Below are 26,047 nucleotides of genomic sequence, written 5' to 3'. Positions count from 1 at the left end.
TTGAACTTTTACATGATGTACTAGTATATATTTGTGTGTGTGTGTTGTGCTGTTTCATTGCCCAGGGTGTATCACGTCCAGTGTTTTAGGGATAGACTCCAGGTTCACCTTGACCTGGATAACTGGAGATTGATTGATTAGTCTATCAGTTAATGATTTATGGGATGTCATTCTCTGGACAGTAACATGCATGCCAGCAGAAGTGGACAAAGTATGCAACTTCATTACTCAAGTCAAAGTACAGATCCCACTGGTCAAATGTTACTCCAATACAAATGAAAATTCTCCAGTCAGATATTTACTTAAGTTAAAGTACTGAAGAACTTGCTTTTAAAAATACTTAAGCATAGCTGCCAACATTCCGAAATTGTAAATAGTAATACAAGGTTGGGTACTGAGTCTTGGTGGGGGGTCAGGGGGGCTTTGCCCCCCCGCCGCCAAAGCTTTCTAGCAAAACTACCCTGAAAAATCACACCAAAACAAAATAGTTTGACAAAGTTTAGTTTGTAGAATAAATTATCATCTTACATTAATTTGCAAAGTTCTTTTCAACAATGGAAACAAATTTACCTGGAACTAGAATACTTATATCATCAAAGCAATTTGGCACAGATCAAACATAAAAGGAACCTCTTGTAATCAACACCAAACATAAAAATGTCTCAAAACATGCTTGGCACAAAGTGAAACAGCTCAAAAAAAAGTGTCAATTTCAACTTGCTTCTTCACATGACTACAAATCAAACAGAACAGAATCAACAACACACCCCGGGCATCAAATCGTGCCCGCCAATCACAACGCAAGGTTTTTGTTTGGATTCTTTGGGCGGGCTTTTGCAGGAGTGACGACAAGGCTGCACGACGCTGGAGAAAGCGCTATTGAACAGCGCTCGTTTGACTCCGCTTTGGAATCAGTTTTAGAAGAATTAGGAGTTTTCGTTGAAACATGAGCAGGAAGAGGCTCTCTGCTCATTCCATGATTGCTGAATCTTCACCAAAACACTCGACACTCCAATGGTGTCCCTCTCCACATGCTGTTTGTTTACCCCATAGACATATAAACATAGACGCCGTATTGAGCTGGTGGCCCGTTGCTGGGATACGTCAGAGTGTCTGCCATATTTGATGTGGCAGATCTTCCCCGTAAACCAATGCAAGTAAATGGACTGAACTTCATAAAGCCCCTTTCTACAATAATATTTAACTCGATGCCTTTTATTCACCCATTAAGACACACACGTATATATTTGGGAAACAAACAGGCATCAAAACAACATATATAACTTTTAATGTGATGGTTATAAATAGTGTGCGAAATACCCTGTACACTGCAAACTAGCGACAGATACGCGATAGATAGCTCAGGTAAGCTAATCAGTCAGCCCACCGTAGCAAGCTACCAAAACCTGAGGCCACAATAACCAACCTACAAGACTGAATATGATAAATGATGGAAATAGTGAATGAAAATAAAAATGTACTGTTTTATTTATTGAGTCACCACACAGACCTACTCTCGTTGAATAAAGTGAGCTGAATGAGCGCCAAACTGAGTTCGGCCAGGTTCTAACGTCATACCAAAACAAAATACATCACTGATTCCTTCACATTCAGAAAGGTTAAAAACGTTCACCATAGTGTGGCACTGTATTATCTAATTCTCACTGCTTATAACTCTACACCTACCCGGTGGAGATGAGCTGGGAGACTGAAGGAACAGTATTGAGAAGTATTTTTCCAGTCTCGCCTGTGAAAGGTAATCCCATGTGATCTCGTTTGGATGGTAAACCTGTTGGTACAGTTAAACGCAGCACATGAACGAGGCATCTTTATTCTCAGCTACTGTCTAGACGCTATACCAGAGACGGTTGAAGAATCTCCACTTTGCCACATCCAATTTAGCTTTTGGCGGCGAGGATGAAATATGATTCTACGGAGAATGCGGCGTCTGTTTATGTCTATGGTTTACCCTCCCCCACTGCTTTCTGTCGCTCTGACTACGTCACAGTCACTGTTGCGCTGATTGGTCAGAGCGTTGGCCTATATGCACAGAGACAGTTTGAAAGACAACGGGTTCAAATACGAATCCCACCGGTGATAGACTTTGAAAATGACCCATGAAAATTGGCAAAATCGTATTTTATTGTAGTAAATTCGTATTTTCGTAATCAAAACGACAAATCGTAATAAATACGATTTATTCGTAGTAGTTGGCAGCTATGCTTAAGTATTAAAAGTGCATTTTCTGTCAACGCATTGTTGTATTATTGCAACAACGCTTACAAAACCTAATGCCTCTGAAGCAACCAACTGGATTTAATGGATTTCCAAAATGAACGCATGCTGTGCCATCATGGTGGTTTAATGTTAAGCTAACTAGTCAGTGAAACTCCACCCGACATGCTAGCAAACTCTTTTCAAATTTGAAATCATACTGGGTAGCTAACGTTACTAGAAAAGAAAGAGTTCTACATTCTGTTTATTTGCCAAGATTATGATAAAACAAAGGACTTCAGACAAGTTAATGTTATTCATGTTAGCGTAACTCCGTTTTAACAGTGTCCAAGTTAACTAGCTATGTGTAAACGTTAGCCGTGGACAACGCAATGGCAACTTGGTGGGAAAATCCATAGAAAGTCATTTGACTAATCAGACTGTACAGCTATTGCAATGTTATCGCTCGCTCTAAAAGCACAGACAACTTCATTGCAAGCTTTCTCTTGGAATAAAACATTTATATACCTCAATATGCTTCCGCAGGTCAGATGGTGAGTTTTTGTAGGCTGTGATGTGGTTCGTTTTAGGTAAACAAAGCAAACATTTAAAACAATGAATCTTTAATCCTTGCAGAAAACTGAAACATGGGTTCATGGGCCATGAGTGTGTGCGTTCCTCAGAAGAACCGCCTCCTTCCATTCTGCCATCAAATGATCATGTTAAGTAACGCTGCGGAGAAATCACTGAACTTGACTTTATAGTCTATGGATGTGACGTGACCCGAGTGATTACTGATCGGCTGTCTCAGTGTCACCTGCGGAAAAACCAATCACGTTTTAGAAAAGAAAAGAAGAAACATCCACTTTCAAAACTGCTTCATAGTAACGAGGACCTTGATAGAAATGTAGTGGAGTGAAAAGTATGATATTTGCCTTTCAAATGTAGTGAAGTTAAAGTCATAAGTTTCCCCTAAAAAATACTCAAGTAAAGTACAAATACTCAAAAAGTGTACTTCAGTACAGTGCTCAAGTAAATGTACTTCGTTACTGTCCACCTCTGCATGCCAGTTTAAACGATGCAGTAAGAATGTTTCGTATCTGTGGCAGGAATATGCTTGCTGAACACCCCCTTAAGCACCTTTCCCCCTCCTCAGCAACCCTAGTGGTCACCCTGCAGATCTCACTACAGTATGCATGCTTACGAATGTGATAATTACTGTTTGTGTTTTAGTACCAGCACAGACACTGGAACATTGTGAAACCGTGCCAGTATTTACATGTTGTTCTTCAACCTGCCTGTTGCCGCAAACCCTTCACGAACAACTAGAGCTCGTATTCCATTCCCTACCTGATTAGAGGATGCCTGTTTGTTGCTCACTGAAAGACAGAAGGAGGGGGTGATGGAGAGAGGGATAGATGACAGAGATGAAGGGAAAGGAGAGTGACTGAGAAAATAATGAGGGGAGCCTGGTTGTCTGGGCACTCAGAAAGGCACACAAGAGGCACCAATACCACTTTTTTTTTTCCTTTTTTTTTTTCCAGAGGAAAGCAGTGAAATTGTTGAAGTAACATATATATATATATATATATGGGCGGCACGGTGGTGTAGTGGTTAGCGCTGTCGCCTCACAGCAAGAAGGTCCTGGGTTCGAGCCCCGGGGCTGGCGAGGGCCTTTCTGTGCGGAGTTTGCATGTTCTCCCCGTGTCCGCGTGGGTTTCCTCCGGGTGCTCCGGTTTCCCCCACAGTCCAAAGACATGCAGGTTAGGTTAACTGGTGACTCTAAATTGACCGTAGGTGTGAATGTGAGTGTGAATGGTTGTCTGTGTCTATGTGTCAGCCCTGTGATGACCTGGCGACTTGTCCAGGGTGTACCCCGCCTTTCGCCCGTAGTCAGCTGGGATAGGCTCCAGCTTGCCTGCGACCCTGTAGAAGGATAAAGCGGCTAGAGATACTGAGATGAGATATATATATATATATATATATATATGAGTGATTCCACGCTTATGGGTACTGAAATGGGGACATGAACTTATTTTTAAAAATTCACCTAAAACCATTTCTTTTTTTACCATCAGGTCACAAAACATGTAATCTTTAATGAATGATATGTTAAAAGATAACTTTAATTTTCTGAGATGTAATAAAAACATATTTATATGCCAAAGTCAGAACGTAACAGAAGTGTTGTGGACATATAGATTCTCAATTTTAACAATGTAGAATTACTTTTTGAAACATAGGAAGGTGATGTTTTAGCAAATATAATTAATAAACATGTGTAGTAGAATAAACATACACATTCTTTCAATAAGATTAACATGGTATATAGCTAGATTGTAATTAATTTGTAACAGACGCGAGATGGACAATCGTAACAGAAGTAATGTAACAGACATCATTTTGGAACTCATAGGCTTGACTTTGGCATATAAATATGTTTTTATTACATCTCAGAAAATTAAAATTATCTTTTAACATATCATTCATTAAAGATTACATGTTTTGTGACCTGATGGTAAAAAAAGAAATGGTTTTAGGTGCATAAGTTCATGTCCCCATTTCAGTATCCATAAGCGTGGAATCACTCATATATATATATATATATATATAATTTTTTTTTTTAACACCATAATAGATTAAAACCCCACTTTCCAGGGTGTCGAAGACCATTCATATTCATTTCTGATCATTAACTCTAGCATGTCATTATTAAGTCATTGTTTTCGCAAATTTATTTACATTTTATGAGGGACTTTATGGGAGAGTTAAAGTGCACTTCACGGGTAAATTCAGGAGCAAGATCAATGTAATTCTCCTATTTTATATTAAACTTTGGTCAAATATCTGACACATTTTGCATTTTGTGCAATTGTTTTACCTTGCGCAATACCAGAAAAATTCAGTTGAAATCAAGCCATTTGAGGCGAATTGGTCCGCCTCTGAAAAAACTTGGCATTTGGATTTCCCGGCAAACATTGATTTTCGTGACGTCGCGTGCGGGACGCCTCCTTCTGAATCCTACGTCAGCGCTGGTTTGTTTATGAGAAAATGACCTGGTGGTTTTCTGCAAATTTCTTCAACGTTATCGCGTAATTATTAAAATGGTTAACAGCTGTATCGCAGGAGGGTGTAGCAACACCAATCTTGATGGGATTAGTACTCATCGTTTCCCAAAAGACCGGACAGTGAGAGAGAAATGGGAGCGCTTGGTCTACACAGGCTGTGCACTGAAACCGTGCAAAGCTCGCGCAGCCTGCTGGCGCTTCCGCAGGTAACGTCACGAATCTGGCTCCAGACTCCCTTGGGATTTTTCCAGATGCGTTTTGTTATTTTATTTTTTCCTGCTGTAGACAGATGGCCTTGTGCAAAATTACCCTTCTGGATGAGTGTGTAAAGGGACATACTTTCATATAAAAAAAAACCCCGAAATTGGTCCAGAGTATGCCCTTTAAAACAGAGTGATAGCTGTCGGCTAGGCGTTTATGTTCTACTGTTTGTTATATATGCCTTGATGAAAGTCTTAGTTCAAAGGGAAGTATGATGAAAAACTCACTTTTTCTGTACTTGTGCACATACATTTGGGTATCTGGAGTGCTTACTAACACACAAACTCTGAAATACAGTCAGTTTCTTTTGTGCTGCCTATTTCAGAAAACATGTTCAGATTTGACTCTCTTTTCAATGTCACAAGTGGAGCTCATTAGAATGATCCCACCCCTTCATCTGAGTACTCATATGCCGCTTTTCCACTACCAACGCGGCTGAGTCGGGCTGAGCCGTGCCGTGCTGAGCTGGGCTGAGTCGAGCTGAGCTGGGCTGTTGGAGTTGCATTTCGACTACAACCGCGCTGAACCGTGCTGGCTGGAAGTGGGTGGACGCATTGGGTGGAGTTAGCGAAAGTGGGTGGATGTCACGTGATGTCGTTAAGCAGCGCAAACAGTGACATCAGTGAGCTTTTAAGCGGTAGTCTCACGACCCGGATAGTAAACAATAAACATGGAGTCGTTAGTGTTGCTGGTCTTGGTGCTGTGGCTTGTTGTCACCGACAACGCCAATAGATACTGGCAAGAGCGTATAGATGAGGCGAGGCGCATAAGGCTTCAGAAATTCTCGTAATTCATAATTCTTCTTCCAGGTTTGCGGTGTTTACAGATCCCAGCGTGCTCGCGGGGCGTGTGTGGGCATGTGAGGACACTCCTCCTCACCAATCAGTGCACAGGGGAGTGTCTGCTCACGCCCCCAGCCTCATTTGGCTCGCTTCAGCCCCACTCCAAAACGGTGCGAGTTTTAGGGGCTAAGCAGGGCTGAAGCGAGCCGAGTCGTGCTGTTCTTTGGTAGTCGAAACGCGAGCCGTGTCGGGCTGAAGTGAGCTGAAGCGAGCTGAAGTGAGCTGAAAAAGGGTAGTGGAAAAGGGCCAATAGCTTGAGAACTGTCTTTGCGAATGAATATTCATGAGAAAAGTCGGCGTATCAGACGCTCGCTGGCCGTGCTGTGAAAATTGTGCATGCAGACGCTCATCTGAGTTTCCAAATCTGCCACTGCTTAACTCTTGAACATTTTCTATCATGAATACTATCATTAAAACACTTATAATTTCTACTTTCCAAAGAAATTTATCTCGTTAAGATCTGTTCAGTACTTTGGGAGTAACGGCAGGTTGAAGTTGAGACAACAGAGTTCACGCTCTGCTCGCGGGACGTCGGGAAACTACCGGTGCTTTTTGAGTCATGTGAAAACAGTCAGGCTGTCTCTCTTCTGATCGGTTTCCAACTGGATTACTTGTGAATATCAATCTGAAAACTTTTATAGGGATCTTCTCTGGCTCTCACTGTTTCTGTTGAAGTATTCAGCAAAATTTTCCGTCAGCTAGTTTTGATGTTATGATTCACGGAAGATTTTGAAGTGAGTTTTCACAGCTTTACCTACTTATTTTTTCAAATCAAACTGATTGATGTAAATAGATAATGGTTTTAGAATATAATTTGATGAAAAAAATGGAGAGCTTAGTGGTCGGAATGATATTTTTAAAAAAAACGGAAGTCAGAAACGCGAGTGTCAATTTCAGTTCATCTCATCTCATTATCTCTAGCCGCTTTATCCTGTTCTACAGGGTCGCAGGCGAGCTGGAGCCTATCCCAGCTGACTACGGGCGAAAGGCGGGGTACACCCTGGACAAGTCGCCAGGTCATCACAGGGCTGACACAATTTCAGTTCAGTTAATTGGAATTGTTTGTTGGATGTGGATCACACACAGTTTTTTCGAGGTTCGCCTTGAAAGCTGTGAATGTTATCTTTTATATTCTTTCATATAAACGCTAGTAGGCCCTACTCTTTAGAAATACAAAGGCCTTCAGAGTGCAAAGAGGGTATTAGAAATAATCTTTTATTACTTTTTATTGGGTGTTTACCTAATTTGCATAATTAATACTAATTAACTACTAATTTGCATATTTAAAATTAAATTTTTCAAACTCTGTATTCAGTATACAATCTATGAACCTGTCAATTCCCCTGTAAATATCTTGAAAAATAAAACAGTTATTAAGAAAAAAAAACATTTGATCTCAGTCATTAACGAGGCCCATTTTGGACCATGTGATCCGAATACGTAATATTACGGCAGTTTTCTAAAAATTAACCCGTTTTTTCAATCTTTGATTTGTAATATCTCAAGAATGGATCAACATATTTTAATTCTATAAAAAGTATGTTGTTTAGCATTCAGTTCTAAATTCAATGAGAGCAATTTCAAGCTGTTTGGATTGAATTTGTATTTTCACCTGATATGCCTAAGAAAAGTGCTACTTAAAGGGGAACTGAAGGCAAATTTTTTTATTATCAAAATTGTATTTCTCTCATTTTATTAAATATAGGAATGCATTTCTGACAGCTATTTTGTCGCTGCTATAGCAAGTTATGAGTGTTTGAAATATGCTCTGTAATATATCAGTCCATATGTCAAAGCGACGGCCGTAAACGAGATTCGTTGAGACCTGTGTGAGACATCGTAGGACGGAAGTAAAACGTAAGCGGAAATCAAAGTGACCAACATCTGCCAACGCTGTCAAAAGGCACGCGTGCCCTCCTTCGAATGCTGACGTCATCAAGCCGGAAGTTTTCCCTGTGTCCGAAATCACTCCCTACTCACTATATAGTGTGGACGCCATTTTGTAGTGCTGTCCGAAACCTTAGTGAGGATTATGTGGGAAATGTGCTCAGTATAATATATATTTATCACAAAAATACATGCATGTGTTTATTATTTTGAAACCCACCAGCCGACTGATCTGGCATGTTTTAATTGTGCGACAGTAATGATGTAAATACCAGTGCGACAGACTCGTCCTTATCCTGTCGTCTTTCCAACTCTTCTCTACTCCATGTTGGTTCGAAGTCGTATGGAATAATCTCCATCACTGATGAAGCTGGCAAGTATTGAAATTAATCTAAATTGGAATGATATGGCGATCTGGCTGCTGTGTAAACAGTTTTCAAAATGGTGGCGCTGACACTTCACGTTTCGAAGTCTTGCACAAGTCTCGTGAAGATCATGCGGATAAGCGACACCTGCCGTGGACCAAACGAACTACATTCAGCATGGCTAAAAACTGAAAAGGCCGATAAGTATAATATTTAATTGCAATTAGTTGCCAATACGAGTCACAATATAAGGTTACTAAAACCGAAAACGTAATTGAATAATGCGTTAATTAAGAAATAAAGCAAGTTTAAAAATGATTTCAGTTCCCCTTTAATAGGCTGGTGGAAGAGGGGGGAGGGGGAGCAGTAGCTTATTGTCATAAACTACTGCTCTCGAACAGGCACTCGAATCAGCCGTTTTGCACAGGGCTGTTTAGACAGGGTGAGAAGGGAGCTGTGGTGCTTTATCCTTGTGGTATTTTGACCAAAACATGTCACAGACATTTCATGAAGACCTCCGGGGACTGTGTCAACTTATGGAAAAGGGGTATAATACGGTATATCACCTTTAAATTTCTTAAGTTGGTTAATGTGCAAAGTTAGGTAAGATTAGTTCGGGGGTTGCAGTCGGATTTCTGTTTGTCTGGTGTATTTATCATGATTCCAGTTTTGACAGATATGAAGCCATGTCTATCACATTCATCTCATCTCATCTCATCATCTCTAGCCGCTTTATCCTGTTCTACAGGGTCGCAGGCAAGCTGGAGCCTATCCCAGCTGACTACGGGCGAAAGGCGGGGTACACCCTGGACAAGTCGCCAGGTCATCACAGGGCTGACACATGGACACAGACAACCATTCACACTCACATTCACACCTACGGTCAATTTAGAGTCACCAGTTAACCTAACCTGCATGTCTTTGGACTGTGGGGGAAACCGGAGCACCCGGAGGAAACCCACGCGGACACGGGGAGAACATGCAAACTCCGCACAGAAAGGCCCTCGCCGGCCACGGGGCTCGAACCCGGACCTTCTTGCTGTGAGGCGACAGTGACACCACCGTGCCGCCCTGGGATGAATATATTTTTGTAAAAGTAACAACATCTGTACATAATAAAACACGAAATTTGCATTTAGGCTACGTTCACACTGCAGGCTGAAGTGACTCAAATCCGATCTTTTCGCCCATATGTGACCTGTATCCGATCTTTTATTGACAATATGAACGACACAGATCCGATTTTTTCAAATCCGACCCAGGCCGTTTGGATATGTGGTCCTAATTCCGATTCCTATCCGCTCTTTTCATATGCGACTTCAGTCTGAACCGCCAGGTCGCATTCATCCGACTTACACGTCATCAACAAGCCACAAACGTCACTATTCTGCGCTGAAGTAGGCGGCGGGTCTCTCAAAAAAAGTTACAACAACATGGCGCATAATCACGGGCGCAGATAGAGGGTGGGACTCGTCCCACCCAGATTTAAATTCACCTCGTTCGGTCCCCCCCACTTATAGGGAGGAAAAAACGTCTATGCTGTCTTTCTTTGCATAAGGCAAACCTCACGGAAAAATCAAAAGACTAATTACCATTCAGTTTATTGAGGTGCACAGCAGTGTATACATAGTTGCAACAACTCACATAAAACAAAGACTGATATTCGGTTGGTTGAGCTGCGCAGACTGCACAGGTTGCGAGCTCGAGCTTGGTTGCTATGGTAACCCACAACAAGTTTGACAGGCATATCGGGGTTGGGGTTGGTTTGCTGGCAGCTTTGTCCCCCCCAGTTCAAAAAACGTATCTGCGCCCCTGCGCATGACATCAATGCGAGGGACGCTTCGGGCTGTGAAGGTTCTGAATCTTCTCAATGGAAGGACGCAGAGGTTAGGGAGCTGATTTCCATTTGGGGGGATGCAGCTATTCAAGCTAGATTGGATGGGTCATACCGCAACCGGGCGGTTTTACTTCCGTAAACACTGGCCATGCTCACTGCGTGTGACGTCGTCGTATCCTGCAATGCGCATGCGGAACACTTTTAGGTCGCTTTTCGTTCATACTGAGGATCACATACAAGTCGCATATATTTGTTAATGTGAACGACCTCACAAAAAAAAAATCGGATTTCACAAAAAAATCAGAATTGAGCATTAAGCCTTGCAGTGTGAACGTAGCGTATGTGATTATATGTAATCTTGTTACTGCTGATTGCTGATATATGAATAAAACAACATCGCATACAGATGCTTTTTCAGGGAAAATATATTAACATCACCTGTGATGTCTGTAACAAATCTTATTTTGTGAAAATTTGTCGAATATGACACGAGTTCCAGCTGGTTTAGAACAGACAGGCATCACTACATAGTGTAGTACTGGCTTACAGTATTCACCTGCCCCTCTCATCATGGCAAATGCGTTGAGATCTCATACGATCTCACGACAGTGGGTCTTTATGCTCCTTTGTGGACATTTTTTGATTTACAAAAAGGTAATTTAGTACAGTAAGCCTTTACTTTGAAACACAATGTATAGTAGCCTCCATTATTTTAGGTAAGAACTATAATCAGGCTGCCTGTAGTTTTTGTTTATGGTATTCATCATGTGTTTTGTCTCCTTAGTAACTGAGGTGTGACTCAACCCATGCATTGTATAAACACAGCAACTTCTTCCAGACAAAACAAGACATGTTTACATGAACTTCAAAAGAAAGCACTTAATCAAACAAAATTCCACGCAATTCTACAAAATACCAGCTCTTGTAGTTATATCATACTTGTGCTATGTCTATGGCTTTCAGATTCTACCCATGACGGATAGATGCCTAGATATTACTGGTATAGATGATTTTATTTTATTGGTAAGAGCCACGGGAAGAGCGCGCTTTATGAGTTAAACCCATAATAATAATTAATCTCGAGGCTGATTCCTTTTTTGAACTTTTAGTTCATTTTATTATTTTATTTCTACTCTTGTTTAATTCTTATTATTTTTCTTCCCCAATTATTTTATGTAATTTTATTTTCTATTGTTCACTGTTCTGCTTTTACTTCTGTAAAGCACATTGAACTGCCACTGTGTATGAAATGTGCTATATAAATAAACTTGCCTTGCCTTGGTAAAGTAAAGCAGTACTTGTGCAACTTGATCTTAAAACAAACATGATTCTTATACTATTGTATTCAAATTTGAATTATAATTTGCTTATATTTGTCTGTACCATAGGTATCAAATCCACACTGGGCTCCAACACTCCATAATCCGCCCCACCCAAGCCAACTGCCTCCCCCTAGAAAACGTCACCCTCCCCCAAAAGCTCAAGAACGCAGGCTATGCTACACACATGGTTGGCAAGTGGCACCTTGGTTTCTACAAGCGTAGCTGCATGCCTACACAGCGTGGCTTTGACTCCTTTTTCGGCTCCCTTCTAGGGAGCGGTGACTACTACAGCCACTACAAATGTGACAGCCCTGGAATGTGTGGCTTTGACCTGCATGAAGGTGAGGAAGCTGCATGGGAGCAAGACCGAGGGATCTATTCCACCCACATGTATACTCAAAAGGCAGTACGTATACTAGCATCACACAACCCTAGACAACCCATCTTCCTGTACTTGGCATACCAAGCAGTGCACTCCCCTCTGCAGGTTCCTGCTCGCTATCTGGAACGCTATAAATCCATCCCAAATCTGCAACGACGCAAGTACGCTGCCATGGTCAGCTGCTTGGATGAGGCTATGCGCAACTTAACACTTGCACTCAAACGCTATGGCTACTATGACAACGTGGTCTTGGTGTACTCTTCCGACAATGGGGGTCAACCTCTGGCAGGTGGCAGCAACTGGCCGCTAAGAGGTAGTAAGGGAACCTACTGGGAGGGAGGCATACGGGTAGTGGGGTTTGTGCACAGTCCCCGACTTGTGAGGAGAGGTACTTGTAAGGCCCTGATCCACATTACTGACTGGTACCCAACCCTGGTAACACTTGGTGAAGGTACGCTTGATGAGAATCAGAATCTGGATGGCTATGACGTTTGGGAGTCGATCAGCGAAGGGTTTCCATCTCCACGTCATGACATCCTCCACAACATAGACCCCATCTACACCAAAGCTAAGAACGGCTCCTGGAAGGCAGGATATGGAATCTGGAACACAGCAGTCCAGGCAGCTCTCCGTGTTGGGGACTGGAAACTCCTGACAGGTGTTCCAGGCTACAGCGACTGGGTTCCACCACAAACCTTTTCCAAACACACGTTGAGCAAACGCTTGCACAGTGAGCGTGTGCGCTGGGATCGAGGCAAGTCGATTTGGCTTTTTAACATCACAGCTGACCCTTTTGAGCGTGTGGATCTGTCCAAACGTTACCCACACATCGTGAAAAAGATGCTACTCAAACTTTTGCACTACAACAAGACAGCTGTGCCGTGCCGCTACCCACCCAAGGACTATCGGTCCAATCCTCAGTACAATGGAGGGGTCTGGGGACCTTGGTACTCGAACATTGATGAACAGGAGAATGAAAATAATAGTATTCTTTCCAATAATGTACGTAAGATTAAAAAAGAGAAAAAAGTCAAACATAAAGGGAAGTGGAAAAGGAAATCTGATGACTTCTTGGGTCTTCAATTGCAGTGACTTTTATGTTTTACCTTGAAATACTCCAGTACTCAGGGACTGACGGGCAGACTTGATCTGTTCACATGATTTTTCACTGACAGAGTTTTATATTTAGATAAAGTTACGTCTAGTTAGATATTTTGGATGTAAGCAACAGGAATCGGTTGTTACGCATCTGATTCGTTCGAAGAAGCCCACTTAAACACTGCTGTTTCTCCAGCTTAGAATTGAACAATGTTTGCTAGAGCTTTAAGAAAAAGATATATATTTATTTTTAACATTTTATTGCATGCTCAGTCTTCCTTGGTCTTGATCTGCTTTTATGAATTGTAGGTTCAAAGGAAATTACACTATTTCTAAGAGGCACAATTATTTGTCAGGCTAATCAAATGAGGACGAATACTGCGTTCTATGCCTGAGTAGATGCTGTTTAGTCCCAGAAGCAAAACCATGTAGAACAGTAACCTTATGTTCGAATACAACCAATGTTTCACACACTTAGAATTCTCCAGTACTGTGTGATCCAGTACCAGTTAAAGTTGAATGTAAAACAATAAAACAAAAAAAAAAAAGTGAACTCTTCATATCTTTCGTCCATCTTGCTTTCCGTCCCTCTTCATCCTGTTTAGACATGTACCATCTGCTGGACCCTTGTGTGCTTATATTAACGGATGTCAAAGTTTACCGTGCATACATTTAATCATGCAAAGCATGACGAACATTTATCAGAGTTGAATGAACAGTCTTGTGTCGGCTTACGCGAGAAATTGCACTATTTTGTAAACCTAACTTTTTTTTTTTTTTTGTCACTTTGGAACAGAACAGAGGGTCCTTTGTGGTAATTTGATTGCAACTTCACAGCTGCTAATAACTGATAATTATTCCAAACAACAGTGTTATTTTTAGGTTTCTGGCAGTCTGTATTCCATCAACATGTGTTTCCTTTCAGATAAATGGATCCCCATTACACAGGGAACACACCCAAAATTTATTAAGTGTTAGAGCCATCAATAATAGTATGCACTTAAGATTATGAGATATTTTACTACCACTTTACAAAGAGCCGCGAGCACACTGTAGTCCTATAACTTGATTCGTAAAACAGAATCGTTGCCTGGTTATATTATCCAGAAGGTCACCGTTATGCGTCATACTAAGCATCTGAATTTTTTCAGCAGAGACACTGGCACTGAGCTTACTTACAGAGAACATGGGAAGTGTGTGTATTACTTTACTTTCAGGTACTATTGCTGTTTTTATCCCTCTGTAGTTTTTGTACATCTGTCAGCTCTTGCAGAGGTTACAAGAAGAAAGTCCACAGAAGAACACGGGCAGAGAGCAAAAAGAGAATTTACAGATCAAAGTCCACCTCAAGTCATTGCAAAGCATGGCTTTCTCATCCTTTAGGCCCTGGTCACACTACAGCTCGCGATGGGTTTGCGAATACTTGGCGATGAAAAATTGGTAGCATCGACACCAACCGTGTGATACATGGCGAATGTTCGCTGAGCTTCGTGAGTTGTTTTTTTGGTGTGTTTCTGCCTCGTGAGTGATGAAAAATTTCAATTGAAATTTGGTGACAATGTTTTTGTTTGGGAATAAGGCGGTGGTGTAGTGGTTAGCACTGTCGCCTCACAGCAAGAAGGTCCAGGTTCGAGCCCCGTGGCTGACGAGGGCCTTTCTGTGCGGAGTTTGCATGTTGTCTGCGTGGGTTTCCTCCGGGTGCTCCGGTTTCCCCCACAGTCCAAAGACATGCAGGTTAGGTTAACTGGTGACTCTAAATTGAGCGTAGGTGTGAATGTGAGTGTGAATGGTTGTCTGTGTCTATGTGTCAGCCTTGTGATGACCTGGTGACTTGTCCAGGGTGTACCCTGCCTCTCGCCCGTAGTCAGCTGGGATGGATGGGTGGGTTTGGGAATACTTCTCAAAGTTCGGGGAACCTTTGTCGAGCCTTTCGAGATGGATTTGTGTCGAAGTCATATCCCCGATGCTCAGGAGGCCTCAGCAATACAGCGACGAGGCATAGCCTAACGTCCACCAAGACTTGAAAAGTGCATTTACATCCTTCTTCAAGGTTCGTAATTGGTTGGGCGAAGGGTTCATGAATATTTAGCAAATGTTTGGCAATGGTTAGACCAGGCCTGGGCATTTTACGGCCCGCATCCAGCCTTTTGGTTCATTCTGACCGGCCCGCGTAAGGTTAATGAGAAATTACAAAATAAACGTATTTTCTAATTTGACCTCATGCATGGACTGAATGTGCATTGCTTTTATTTTGAAGTTGTGTTCAACAAAAACGCAATGCGCGTGACATGAACATGACATGAAATCCCACGAAACCTAATCCCGCGATAACTACTTCCGTAATTTGTCCAGACCAACCACAAACTTGCACGTCATCCTTCAAATGGTCCAGCCAATCTCACAGTGTGACGTCACCAGCAGGTGCCGGAGCCCGAGCCGATCTGTAGATCTGATACCTACACCGAATCGACTGATGATCATCTGTCAGCTGTGCTTCGCATCTCCGCCTCAGACATTCAACCTGACTCTGATGCACTCGTTAAAGACCAACAGAGACGAGATTTCTCTCACTGAACAAATAAAAAACTGGAAAACACCAAATGAGGTGATTAGACTACAAATGTGGGCATCATTATTATAATATGATGTATCTTGCTTGACATTTGGAGTAGAAAGACAATATTGTGATGTCTTTATTGTGTTTTGGGGTGAATGTGACTGAAAAAAAATGGTACAAACGTTCACATTTTGTTAACCATTGTTTTGGGAAATTTGATTGAATAAATGACATTTTTTGTAAGGCAACCTCGTTTTTTCCATACTCTTACCAGTCTTAGCAGCTTGTAAAAACAGTGTTATTTATTGCTTTATATAAAGAAATACAATTAATATTACGCAGAATTTAGTTCAGCCTTTTGGTCCGGCCCTCCACTAAATTTTCTGTTTCTCATGTGGCCCCATGGAAAAAATAATTGCCCACCCCTGGGTTAGACGATGCATTTGTGATTGTCGCTGATTGGTTGGCACTGATGTCATGTATTGTTGAAACCTATTGAGCAAGGCATTGGCGATCATTCATTCTCTTGCCAGATGCCGATACACACAAAACACCCAAGCGTGCCTCCTAGGAAAAATGTCAGGTCTCCTTAAAAAAAGGGCCAAGTGTTCACCTGCTGTGTGACCACAATTTTTAGCTCGCCTGTATGAAGTACACATCCCCATGTGTCGCCACCAAAACTCCTCATTTTCACATCAGCTCATTGTCTTATCAGCTTTAGTGAACATTACTTGTGATTGGTCTGACGGCTGCTTTATCCGAAAAAGTAGAAAAGCGTAGTTTAAGGTGGCCTCGTATCCAAAATGTAAATGCTATAGGTAAACTATAACTATTGGCACGTCTCTGGTTATGTAGAGGTCGAAAAAGTACACACATTCTTTACTTAAGTGGAAGGACAGATATTTGTGTAAAAAAGACTACTAAAAGTAGAAGTACTGATTCAGCTTCTTTAAACAAGTAAAAATACAAAAGTACAGGCTCTGAAATGTACTCAAAGTACTGTATAAAAGTAAAATGTAACCCTTTGAAGGACATTTATACCGGCTATTTCTGTGTAACTGAATCTCACATAATAGAATACTATAGAATAGAATAGAACATATAAGGTCGGTGTGTGTGCATGTGGAAGGAGGCAAACCCACACTTTCTTAAATTAATTATTAAATGATACCATATATCAGGTGCTCCACTGCAAATATTTAAATTGCCAAATACTCTGTGACAAATAATCAATCCACTTGCATGTTGTACAGTCGATATTGATTACCTATGTACAGCATGCTAACTGACAATCCAGCTGTATAGAACGGCAGCTATCCTTACCTTACTAGCTACTTCTTACCTGCTTGCGAATGACTTATTTGAAGAGTTTGAAGCACACACACATCACCTACAGTTAAAGCATTAGGTATTTAAATCAAACAATTTGGAACGTTTACACAAAAATGTTCAAAGGAAACCTGTTTGCCCAGTTTAAATGTAGCTCATGTTTTGGGGCTCCAAATACGATGCTCCAATTAATATGACGTGGATCAATAGGTTCCACATGGACCCCGACCTGGCAGCAGTGCTGGACAAGGGAGCAGAAGATGATGATGAAATGCAGCTCATGTTTTGTTTCAGAGAGTGGGTGGGTGTAACCAGTGTCATCTTTTCTGTGTGTTATTTCCCCATCCATTTACGATGAAATCGGTCTTGATGTTGGGAAGGCGTGCAATGAGGCAAACTAGAAAAAGATGGATAATTCCCCTCAAATGCACTAAAACTGAAGTAACAAGCCTGATTCGAAAATGTAAAGAGAGTAGAAAGTACAGATATTTTGTGTTAAAAGGTAGTGGGTGGAAGTAAAAATTTGTCAGAAAATAAATACTTAAGGGTGGCATGGTGGTGTAGTGGTTAGCGCTGTCGCCTCACAGCAAGAAGGTCCGGGTTCTTGCCCCGTTGCCGGCGAGGGCCTTTCTGTGCGGAGTTTGCATGTTCTCCCCGTGTCCTCCGGGTTTCCTCCGGGTGCTCCGGTTTCCCCCACAGCCCAAAGACATGCAGGTTAGGTTGACTGGTGACTCTAAATTGACCGTAGGTGTGAATGTGAGTGTGAATGGTTGTCTGTGTCTATGTGTCAGCCCTGTGATGACCTGGCGACTTGTCCAGGGTGTACCCTGCCTCTCGCCCGTAGTCAGCTGGGATAGGCTCCAGCTTGCCTGCGACCCTGTAGGACAGGATAAAGCGGCTAGAGATAATGAGATGAGATAAATACTTAAGTAAAGTACAGATACCTAAAAGCTCTACTTAAGTACATAGTCCTGGGTATGACTTTAAACTGCAACGAGTGGTGCGTCTCAGGTCCGGGAGGACTTGAGTATTGGGGAAAGTGGAGTTACCCCTTAATCACCATTGCTCCCACGTCTGCTTTGACCCAGAGGGGTAGCACCTACCTGGGTTCCAGCTATTCGGTGCGGTGTGGCAGATGAAGCCAACAGGGTCAATGGCGCACCGCCTGATGGCATGCGGAAAAGCCACTCAAATGGCCAATGGATGGCATCACTCAGCAAGTCAGTTGTCACTGCGGGGCAACTTCCATACCCGTCAGGTTTGTAGCACTTTTGTGCACCACTTGGCATCAGGTCTAGAGGTCCAGAGAGACAACTTGATAGGGGCACGACATCATTTGTCTTACCTTACTGTGCAAGGGGCTTCATTAGGAAAAGAGAATAAGTCTGGTGCTGCGTTTCTGTGCATCCTAATGAAGCAGTCATCATCGCTAGCGATGGACAGAGCCGCCGCCGACAACTTAAGTACAGTAAGGAAATATTTGTACTTTGTTACTTGCCACCTCTGTGCTCATGTATACAGATAAGCACAGGGATTTGTCCTCCACTTGTGTTCAGCTGCCCTGTAACATTGTGTGAGTTCGCCTTCATCCTCCCAGGTTGGCAGCTGTGTACAGTAGTAGGACAGAGGTGTAGTGTTTCTGTGTGGAAAAAGTAGTCAGCTTTAAAAAAAAAAAGGTTTTTTTAAGCTTCCCTTAGCAAATTAGATAAATACTTGAACTAACATCACATCATGTTATTTATTGCTGTCCTCTTATAAAATATGGTGGCCTAGCCTCATATTCCAATATTGTTTTACACAATGATTACTGCTGCTGTGAATTTTTCATACTGTTCCACTTCTGACACATGTTGGAGTATCATGTATTCCTCCTGCCTCTAAAATATGCACGTAAAGTCTGCAGACAGGCATTACTCATGGTGAGCTCTTCCACAGGACCTCCCATTCAGGTGCAAAAGATCCATAAAGCTTCTGAGATTTCTGGATGACAGTTCACCGTCATGCACTAAAGGTCAATACATTAATCGTCCATTAAAAAATGCCAGATACATTTCAGAGGGAAAATATTAATGACAAATGTGGGTGTTGGTTGCCGAATATATGTGAAATGACGTAATGTTCTTGTGGTAGAACTAGATCTGTTAACAAGCTCACTCATCCGCAGAAGAATTGTGATCCTGATTATTAGGGAAAACCATGCCAAAGTTTTACAAACCGAACTAGAAACCATTTTTATGTTGTTGCTTTAGAACTATCCTTCACAAACCATTTCATTTCATGACGTTTCAGATACAGTAAAGTCATGAAAAACAAACCAAATGACTTTGTAGAAGTAATAAACTTCTCAAAAGAATTGGTTCAAGAACCCGTCATTACTTTCATAAGACTTCTCCTAATATCTTTCCACCACCCATTCCCAAATAAAAAAAAAAATATTGCTCCATCGAACACCCATGCTTCAAAGGGTCTTTGATGAAACACTTTTAAATATAAAGCATTAACACTGAACGAATACATCCAGCATTACTTCCAAATACAAACTTGCAGCCAAAAAGCGGGGAAGACTTTTCCATGGGAAAATTCATGAAGCACTTTTGCCTCACAGCGAATCAAAACCTGGCCATCTCCTATGGGGTAAATCATGGTAGACCATAAACTTAGAGTAACTAGCGTATGTGTTTCTGGTAGGTATTCAACAGCATTACTTATTCCCCATGTGTTCAAAATGAGAAATATTCTATAGTGAGAGGCCTGTGTGCTTAATAATAAAATGGAAACGTTAATATATCTCATCTCATTATCTGTAGCCGCTTTATCCTGTCCTACAGGGTCGCAGGCAAGCTGGAGCCTATCCCAGCTGACTATGGGCGAAAGGTGGGGTACACCCTGGACAAGTCGCCAGGTCATCACAGGGCTGACACATAGACACAGACAACCATTCACACTCACATTCACACCTACGGTCAATTTAGAGTCACCAGTTAACCTAACCTGCATGTCTTTGGACTGTGGGGGAAACCGGAGCACCCGGAGGAAACCCACGCGGACACGGGGAGAACATGCAAACTCCGCACAGAAAGGCCCTCGCCGGCCACGGGGCTCGAACCCGGACCTTCTTGCTGTGAGGCGACAGCGCTAACCACTACACCACCGTGCCGCCCGATTTTATTATTATTATATATTTTTGATGTAGTCGTAGCCCTGCGATAATCTGGCGACTTGTCCATGGTGTATGCCACCTCTCGCCCATAGTCAGATCGGATAGGCTCCAGCTTGCCCTCGACCCTGCACAGGATAAGGAAGGATAATGGATGGATGGAAATTCCTCATCAAATTCTCAGTTTGTAATTTAAATTGGCCATTGTTACTGAAACGAGGAATGATCATTAGATTAGCCCTTGAAGAGAAAGTCATCAGAGTAACATGATGTTAAACGTTGTTCCTCAGAGTTTTGTTTCACATTTATCCATCCATACACCGATCAACCAGAACATTATGACCACTGACTGGTGAAGTGAATTATGTTGATTATCTCATTACAGTGGCACCTATTAAGCGGTGGGATATATTAGGCAGCAAGAGAACAGTCAGTTCTTGAAGTTGATGTGTTGGAAGCAGGAAAAATGGGCAGAAAGGTGTCAGCATTAAAGGGGAACTGAAGTCATTTTTAAACTTGCTTTTTTTCTTAATTAACGTGTTATTCAATTACGTTTTCGGTTCCAGTAACCTTATATCGTGACTCGTATTGGCAACTAATTGCGATTAAATATTATACTTATCGGCCTTTTCGGTTTTTAGCCATGTTGAATTTAGTTCGTTTGGTCCACGGCAGGCGTCGCTTATCCGCGCGATCTTCACGAGACTTGTGCAAGACTTCGAAACGTGAAGTGTCAGCTAGGTGTCAGCGCTGCCATTTTGAAAACTGTTTTCCAAACGAAATATTGCACAAAAACGAGTTTAAATGACGATTACTGCCTACTTTTTTCAAACTTTACTGATTGCTATCAAAACAAACAAAACTTCCTGCTTGATTACATCAGCATTCGAAAGAGGACGCGCGCCTCTTTTGACAGCGTTGGCAGATGTTGGTCACTTTGATTTGCGCTGTACGTTTTACTTCTGTCCTACGATGTCTCGCACAGATCTCAGCGAATCTCGTTTACAGCCGTCGCTTTGACATATGGACTGATGCATTACAGAGCATATTTCCAACACTCATAACTTGCTATAGCAGCGACAAAATAGCTGTCAGACATGCATTCCTACATTTTATAAAATGAGATAAATAGAATTTTGATAATAAAAAATTTGCCTTCAGTTCTCCTTTAACTTTGTCAGTAGTTTGTGCTACAGTAGCTCTTCTGTGGGATTGGACCATATAGGTTAGCCTTCACACCCCATGCGAATCAATGAACCTTCGACACCCATCACCCTGTCACTGGTTCACTGGTTGTCCTTCTTTGGACCACTTTTGGTAGGTACTAACCACTGCATACCAGGAACACCCCACAGAATGTGCCATTTTGGAGATGCTCATACCCAGTCATCTCGCCATCACAATTTGACCCTTGTCAAAGTCGCTCAGATCCTTACGCTTGCCACAGGCCAGGCAGGATGAGCTTATGCTATCCTGTGTCATCCATTTTTCCTGCTTCCAACACATCAACTTCAAGAACTGACTGTTCTCTTGCTGCTCCTTAACAGGTGCCATTGTAATGAGATACCGGTAATCAATGCTATTCACGTCACCTGCCAGTGGTTTTAATGTTATGGCTAATTGCTGTATACCCATTTATCTATACCGCTTATCCGTCAGGGTCGCTGGGGAAGCTGGAACCAATCCCAGCTGATTTCGGATGAAAGGCGGGGTGCACCTTGGGCAGGTTACCAATCTATCACAGGGCTTGTTTTAATTTAGTGAGAAAACACACACGCACACACACAAAGCTAAATGATATGTGACAGCTATCTAATTTATAAGCCACATTCAACCCAATTAACTGATTATATTCATTTCTAAAGACAAAATATATCACAAATTGAGGCTTGCTGACAGAAATAAACTTAAGTTCCTTGACTTCAGCAGTTACAACAGTATTGGGTCAGCATCTGTCAAGAGCTTCATAATCTCTTGTATCCAAGGCATGAGAAGTATCTTGGTGATGTAATATAAAATTCCCCCTCTTTCCTACATCATGATGGGATTACAGTTGAAGAAAATCAGCAGCTGCCTTTGACCCACAATGCGTGCTGCCAAGTGTTATACAAGGAGTTCAGACTTATTAGGTTTGCTTGCTCTGTACTCTTTTATAATGACTATGAAACATAAGCCCATTTCACAGGCTCTTTTGCCGCAAACACCATTGCCTCCCTTACAGGGTACGATGCACAAGACTAAACAATCTGAGTGGTTTCTTGAACAACTAAATGACGTCCAATGTCTCGCCCAATCTCCATGTCTAATTATTACTGAGCTTTTATAGAATGTTTCACTTCTTATGCTCCGCCATGATATGGAGAAGGGAAAACGCACCGGAAAGGAATGGCCTTGAGGCAGAGGTTGGCGATACTACTTATAAGGGACTTGGCAACAACTTGTAACTTTGTTGTGAGGATACGTTATGATGTCAAGCCCTGATTTGCCTGATTTGAAAATGATCCCTAAAAATATTTGCTGTAGTAATCAGAGCAAATGTCTTCATCAACAGTCTAGTCAAACACGCTTAATGCAACCATGCCTACGTAATCTTGCCAGTCTCCCTTCGGAAGATTTCGCTCTAATTCACCACAGCTGTCTCCGAAACACAAACCTCATGTGAAGCAACACTGGTATGTACTAAAGCACCGACCACTTATCGCATGAAAAGACTTCCAGACTGATACACTATTGACCACACATGGAACTGAGCCACTGAGCTTTCTTCAGTCTTTGATCTTCTCACATTCCCAGTGCATGTTTGGTGGCCTGAGAAAACTGGTGAACATTTGACATTCAAATAATATTGGCTGGAGTTGAGTTGTATATCAGATATATTCTCAGATATATACTCATTAGGGTGCATCAGTTGCCCTCACTTTCATAAAATCTGATGCATTTTTGTTTGGGTGTTCCTTTTCACCAATAAAGACATCCTGTACAATTTCATCTCATCTCATCTCATTATCTGTAGCCGCTTTATCCTGTTCTACAGGGTCGCAGGCAAGCTGGAGCCTATCCCAGCTGACTACGGGCGAAAGGCGGGGTACACCCTGGACAAGTCGCCAGGTCATCACAGGGCTGACACATAGACACAGACAACCATTCACACTCACATTCACACCTACGGTCAATTTAGAGTCACCAGTTAACCTAACCTGCATGTCTTTGGACTGTGGGGGAAACCGGAGCACCCGGAGGAAACCCACGCGGACACGGGGAGAACATGCAAACTCCGCACAGAAAGGCCCTCGCCGGCCACGGGGCTCGAACCCGGACCTTCTTGCTGTGAGGCGACAGCGCTAACCACTACCTACGCTCAATTTAGAGTCACCAGTTAACCTAACCTGCATGTCTTTGGACTGTGGGGGAAACCGGAGCACCCGGAGGAAACCCACGCGGACACGGGGAGAACATGCAAACTCCGCACAGAAAGGCCCTCGCCGGCCACGGGGCTCGAACCCGGACCTTCTTGCTGTGAGGCGACAGCGCTAACCACTACACCACCGTGCCGCCCCCTGTAAAATTTTTTGACCATATTCAAAAGTCTAATGGTGGCACCATGAGGTTCATTTTTTGCCAAAAAAAAGCTTATTTTATGTTTTCGCGTAAGGTTTGAATCACAATGTTGGACTCCATTTATTGATTTCCTGTGACCCAGAGATCATGTTAAGAACCTTTTGCAAGGGATCGAGAAGCATTAATGTGATTCATAATACATTTGTATTGTTTAAAAGTAGATGTGTTGCGTTCATTATGTCTTCTTATTAAATCAAATCATTAGGGGTTTTTTTTCAGACATGTAAAAGTTTTTTCCTTTACCTGACATGTTTCGACGGTGTAACTGCCGTCTTCATCAGAGGGTCACCCGGATGTTGGTGTGTGACGTGCTTTTATAATCAGCTGATGTTACGGAGGTGTGCCCTCCCGGTCAACATTGACAGGTCGGTCACGCCTCCCGCTGTCAGTGCTGCCCCCTCAGGACGGCGCTCCAGGTGTGGGAGAGCATGTATGCCCCCTCATCCCTGTTTATTGTTCTTGGGCTACGCTTTCTGATTTCTATTGACTCCTTAATCCAACAGTGGTATCTGTTCTCTTGTTGTATGATCTGAGCATTGTGACCCTCTGATGAAGACGGAAGTTACACCGTCGAAACATGTCAGGTAAAGGAAAAAACTTTTACATGTCTGAAAAAAGAAAACTAATGATTTGTTTAAAAGTAGTTGATCAATGATTCAATGAACAGCTAAAACTCAGACTGTGCTTGATAATATATTTAGAATATGTACTAAAAATGTGTATCTAAGATATTTGGTATACTCTATAAGGTGCCATAATGTTTCATGAAAAGTGATCGAAATTTTGTCATAAAAGTCATAAAATAGCAGCTTTTTCCATAACTTTGAGCTCCTGGTGCCACCATTAAACTTTTTGAATTTTGTCAAAATACTTCACCCAGTGTGTTTTCTTACCAAAAGGAACATAAAAACAAAAATGCATCATGATCGGAGGAACTTTTCATTTTTAGGGGGCAACTGATGCACCCTAATACTCGTCTTCGACTCGTTCAATATCATGCTAGCTGAACGTAATATATCTGAGATACCACGAAAAAAATTATACATATTTACATACAAAATTATAAAAATGATACATGCACACTCTCTCTTTTTCCAGTTTTTCGATGTCCGTTGGTATGTTTTTCTCTTATAATCAGAGGGGAACCATCACAGCCTTCTAGACCTTCAGAGAAGGCCCAAACAGATCAGCATTTCAAATGTTATATTTTATTTCTTTCATTTGTTCATTGATTTCATTCTTTCATAATTTCATTACAATTATTCTTTTCTAATTTTGCCTCATTTTCTATCAAATTTGCTTCAGAAATGAAAGGGTTACTGTCTGAAAACATTAAAATCGAGTTATGCAATGAGATTTTTTTGTTTGTTTGTTGTCTCTATCCTGAGAAGAGTTTAGAGCCGGCTCACTCATTGGTTAGGACTTCATTGCCGGGACAGAAGGCCATGCCAGTGTATGTTTATGTAGGAAGTAACAGATGAATTAACCAATCAGATCTTGATTTATAGTGAGAGGGACCAAAAATGTATCGCCCTCAGCCTTCTCGAAGACCAACGTGAGCTTAACCGCGAGACGGTGCCGTTAGCGCAGCAGTGAAGTCACCTTCCAGCCCGTGTAGCATTCATCAGTAGTGTTAGCGAATGCTAATAAAGCAGTCAAGCCAGTGCTATCGAGAGCAAGTAGCACAGGCTAATGACCAAGAAAATAAGATTTCTGTCTCCAGACTCTTCTCCCATGCTCGCTCGCTCGCTACAGTATTTTTCACTCTGACTTAAGTGTTACTTTTAAAATCAATATCAACAACTACACACAACGGAGCGACCGGGCAGCCTGACGCTAATCCCTTGCAAAATCCTTTGCCCTGTTGCTTTTTTGGTGTCTGGCTAAGCTTTGGCTGAGCTGAAGTCCCAGCTCTAATAGTAACAGTTCGCCACTGCTTGTAAATATGCGTGAAGAATATCTACTGAAGGTTTGGTAGCCTTTCAGGTGTTCAACACCATCTTTAGTTTCAGTTTTCAGTTTGTTTATTTATTTAGTGCTTAATTATAGCATAGCTAATCCTAGCACTGGTTTACCCTAGTCTTTCTCTTTCCCGGTGAACAAAGAAATG

General features: G+C 42.0%; 1 protein-coding gene across 1 annotated transcript in view; it reads left to right on the top strand.

Moving 5' to 3' along the window:
* The window catches only part of arsj (arylsulfatase family, member J), a 49,929-nt gene extending 36,440 nt beyond the window's left edge, over positions 1–13,489 (top strand). The window contains exon 2 of the mRNA XM_060933453.1: positions 11,863–13,489. Within this exon, the coding sequence (XP_060789436.1) occupies positions 11,863–13,270 (1,408 nt within the window). The 3' untranslated portion in view covers positions 13,271–13,489. The remainder of the gene's footprint in view (positions 1–11,862) is intronic.
* Positions 13,490–26,047: the final 12,558 nt, after the last annotated feature.

This window comes from Neoarius graeffei, chromosome 1 (assembly GCF_027579695.1).
Source record: "Neoarius graeffei isolate fNeoGra1 chromosome 1, fNeoGra1.pri, whole genome shotgun sequence".
In the NCBI taxonomy this organism is placed as follows: domain Eukaryota; kingdom Metazoa; phylum Chordata; class Actinopteri; order Siluriformes; family Ariidae; genus Neoarius; species Neoarius graeffei.
The sequence above is the reverse complement of the archived record's forward strand: the minus strand, read 5'-3'. Positions and strand labels throughout refer to the sequence as shown.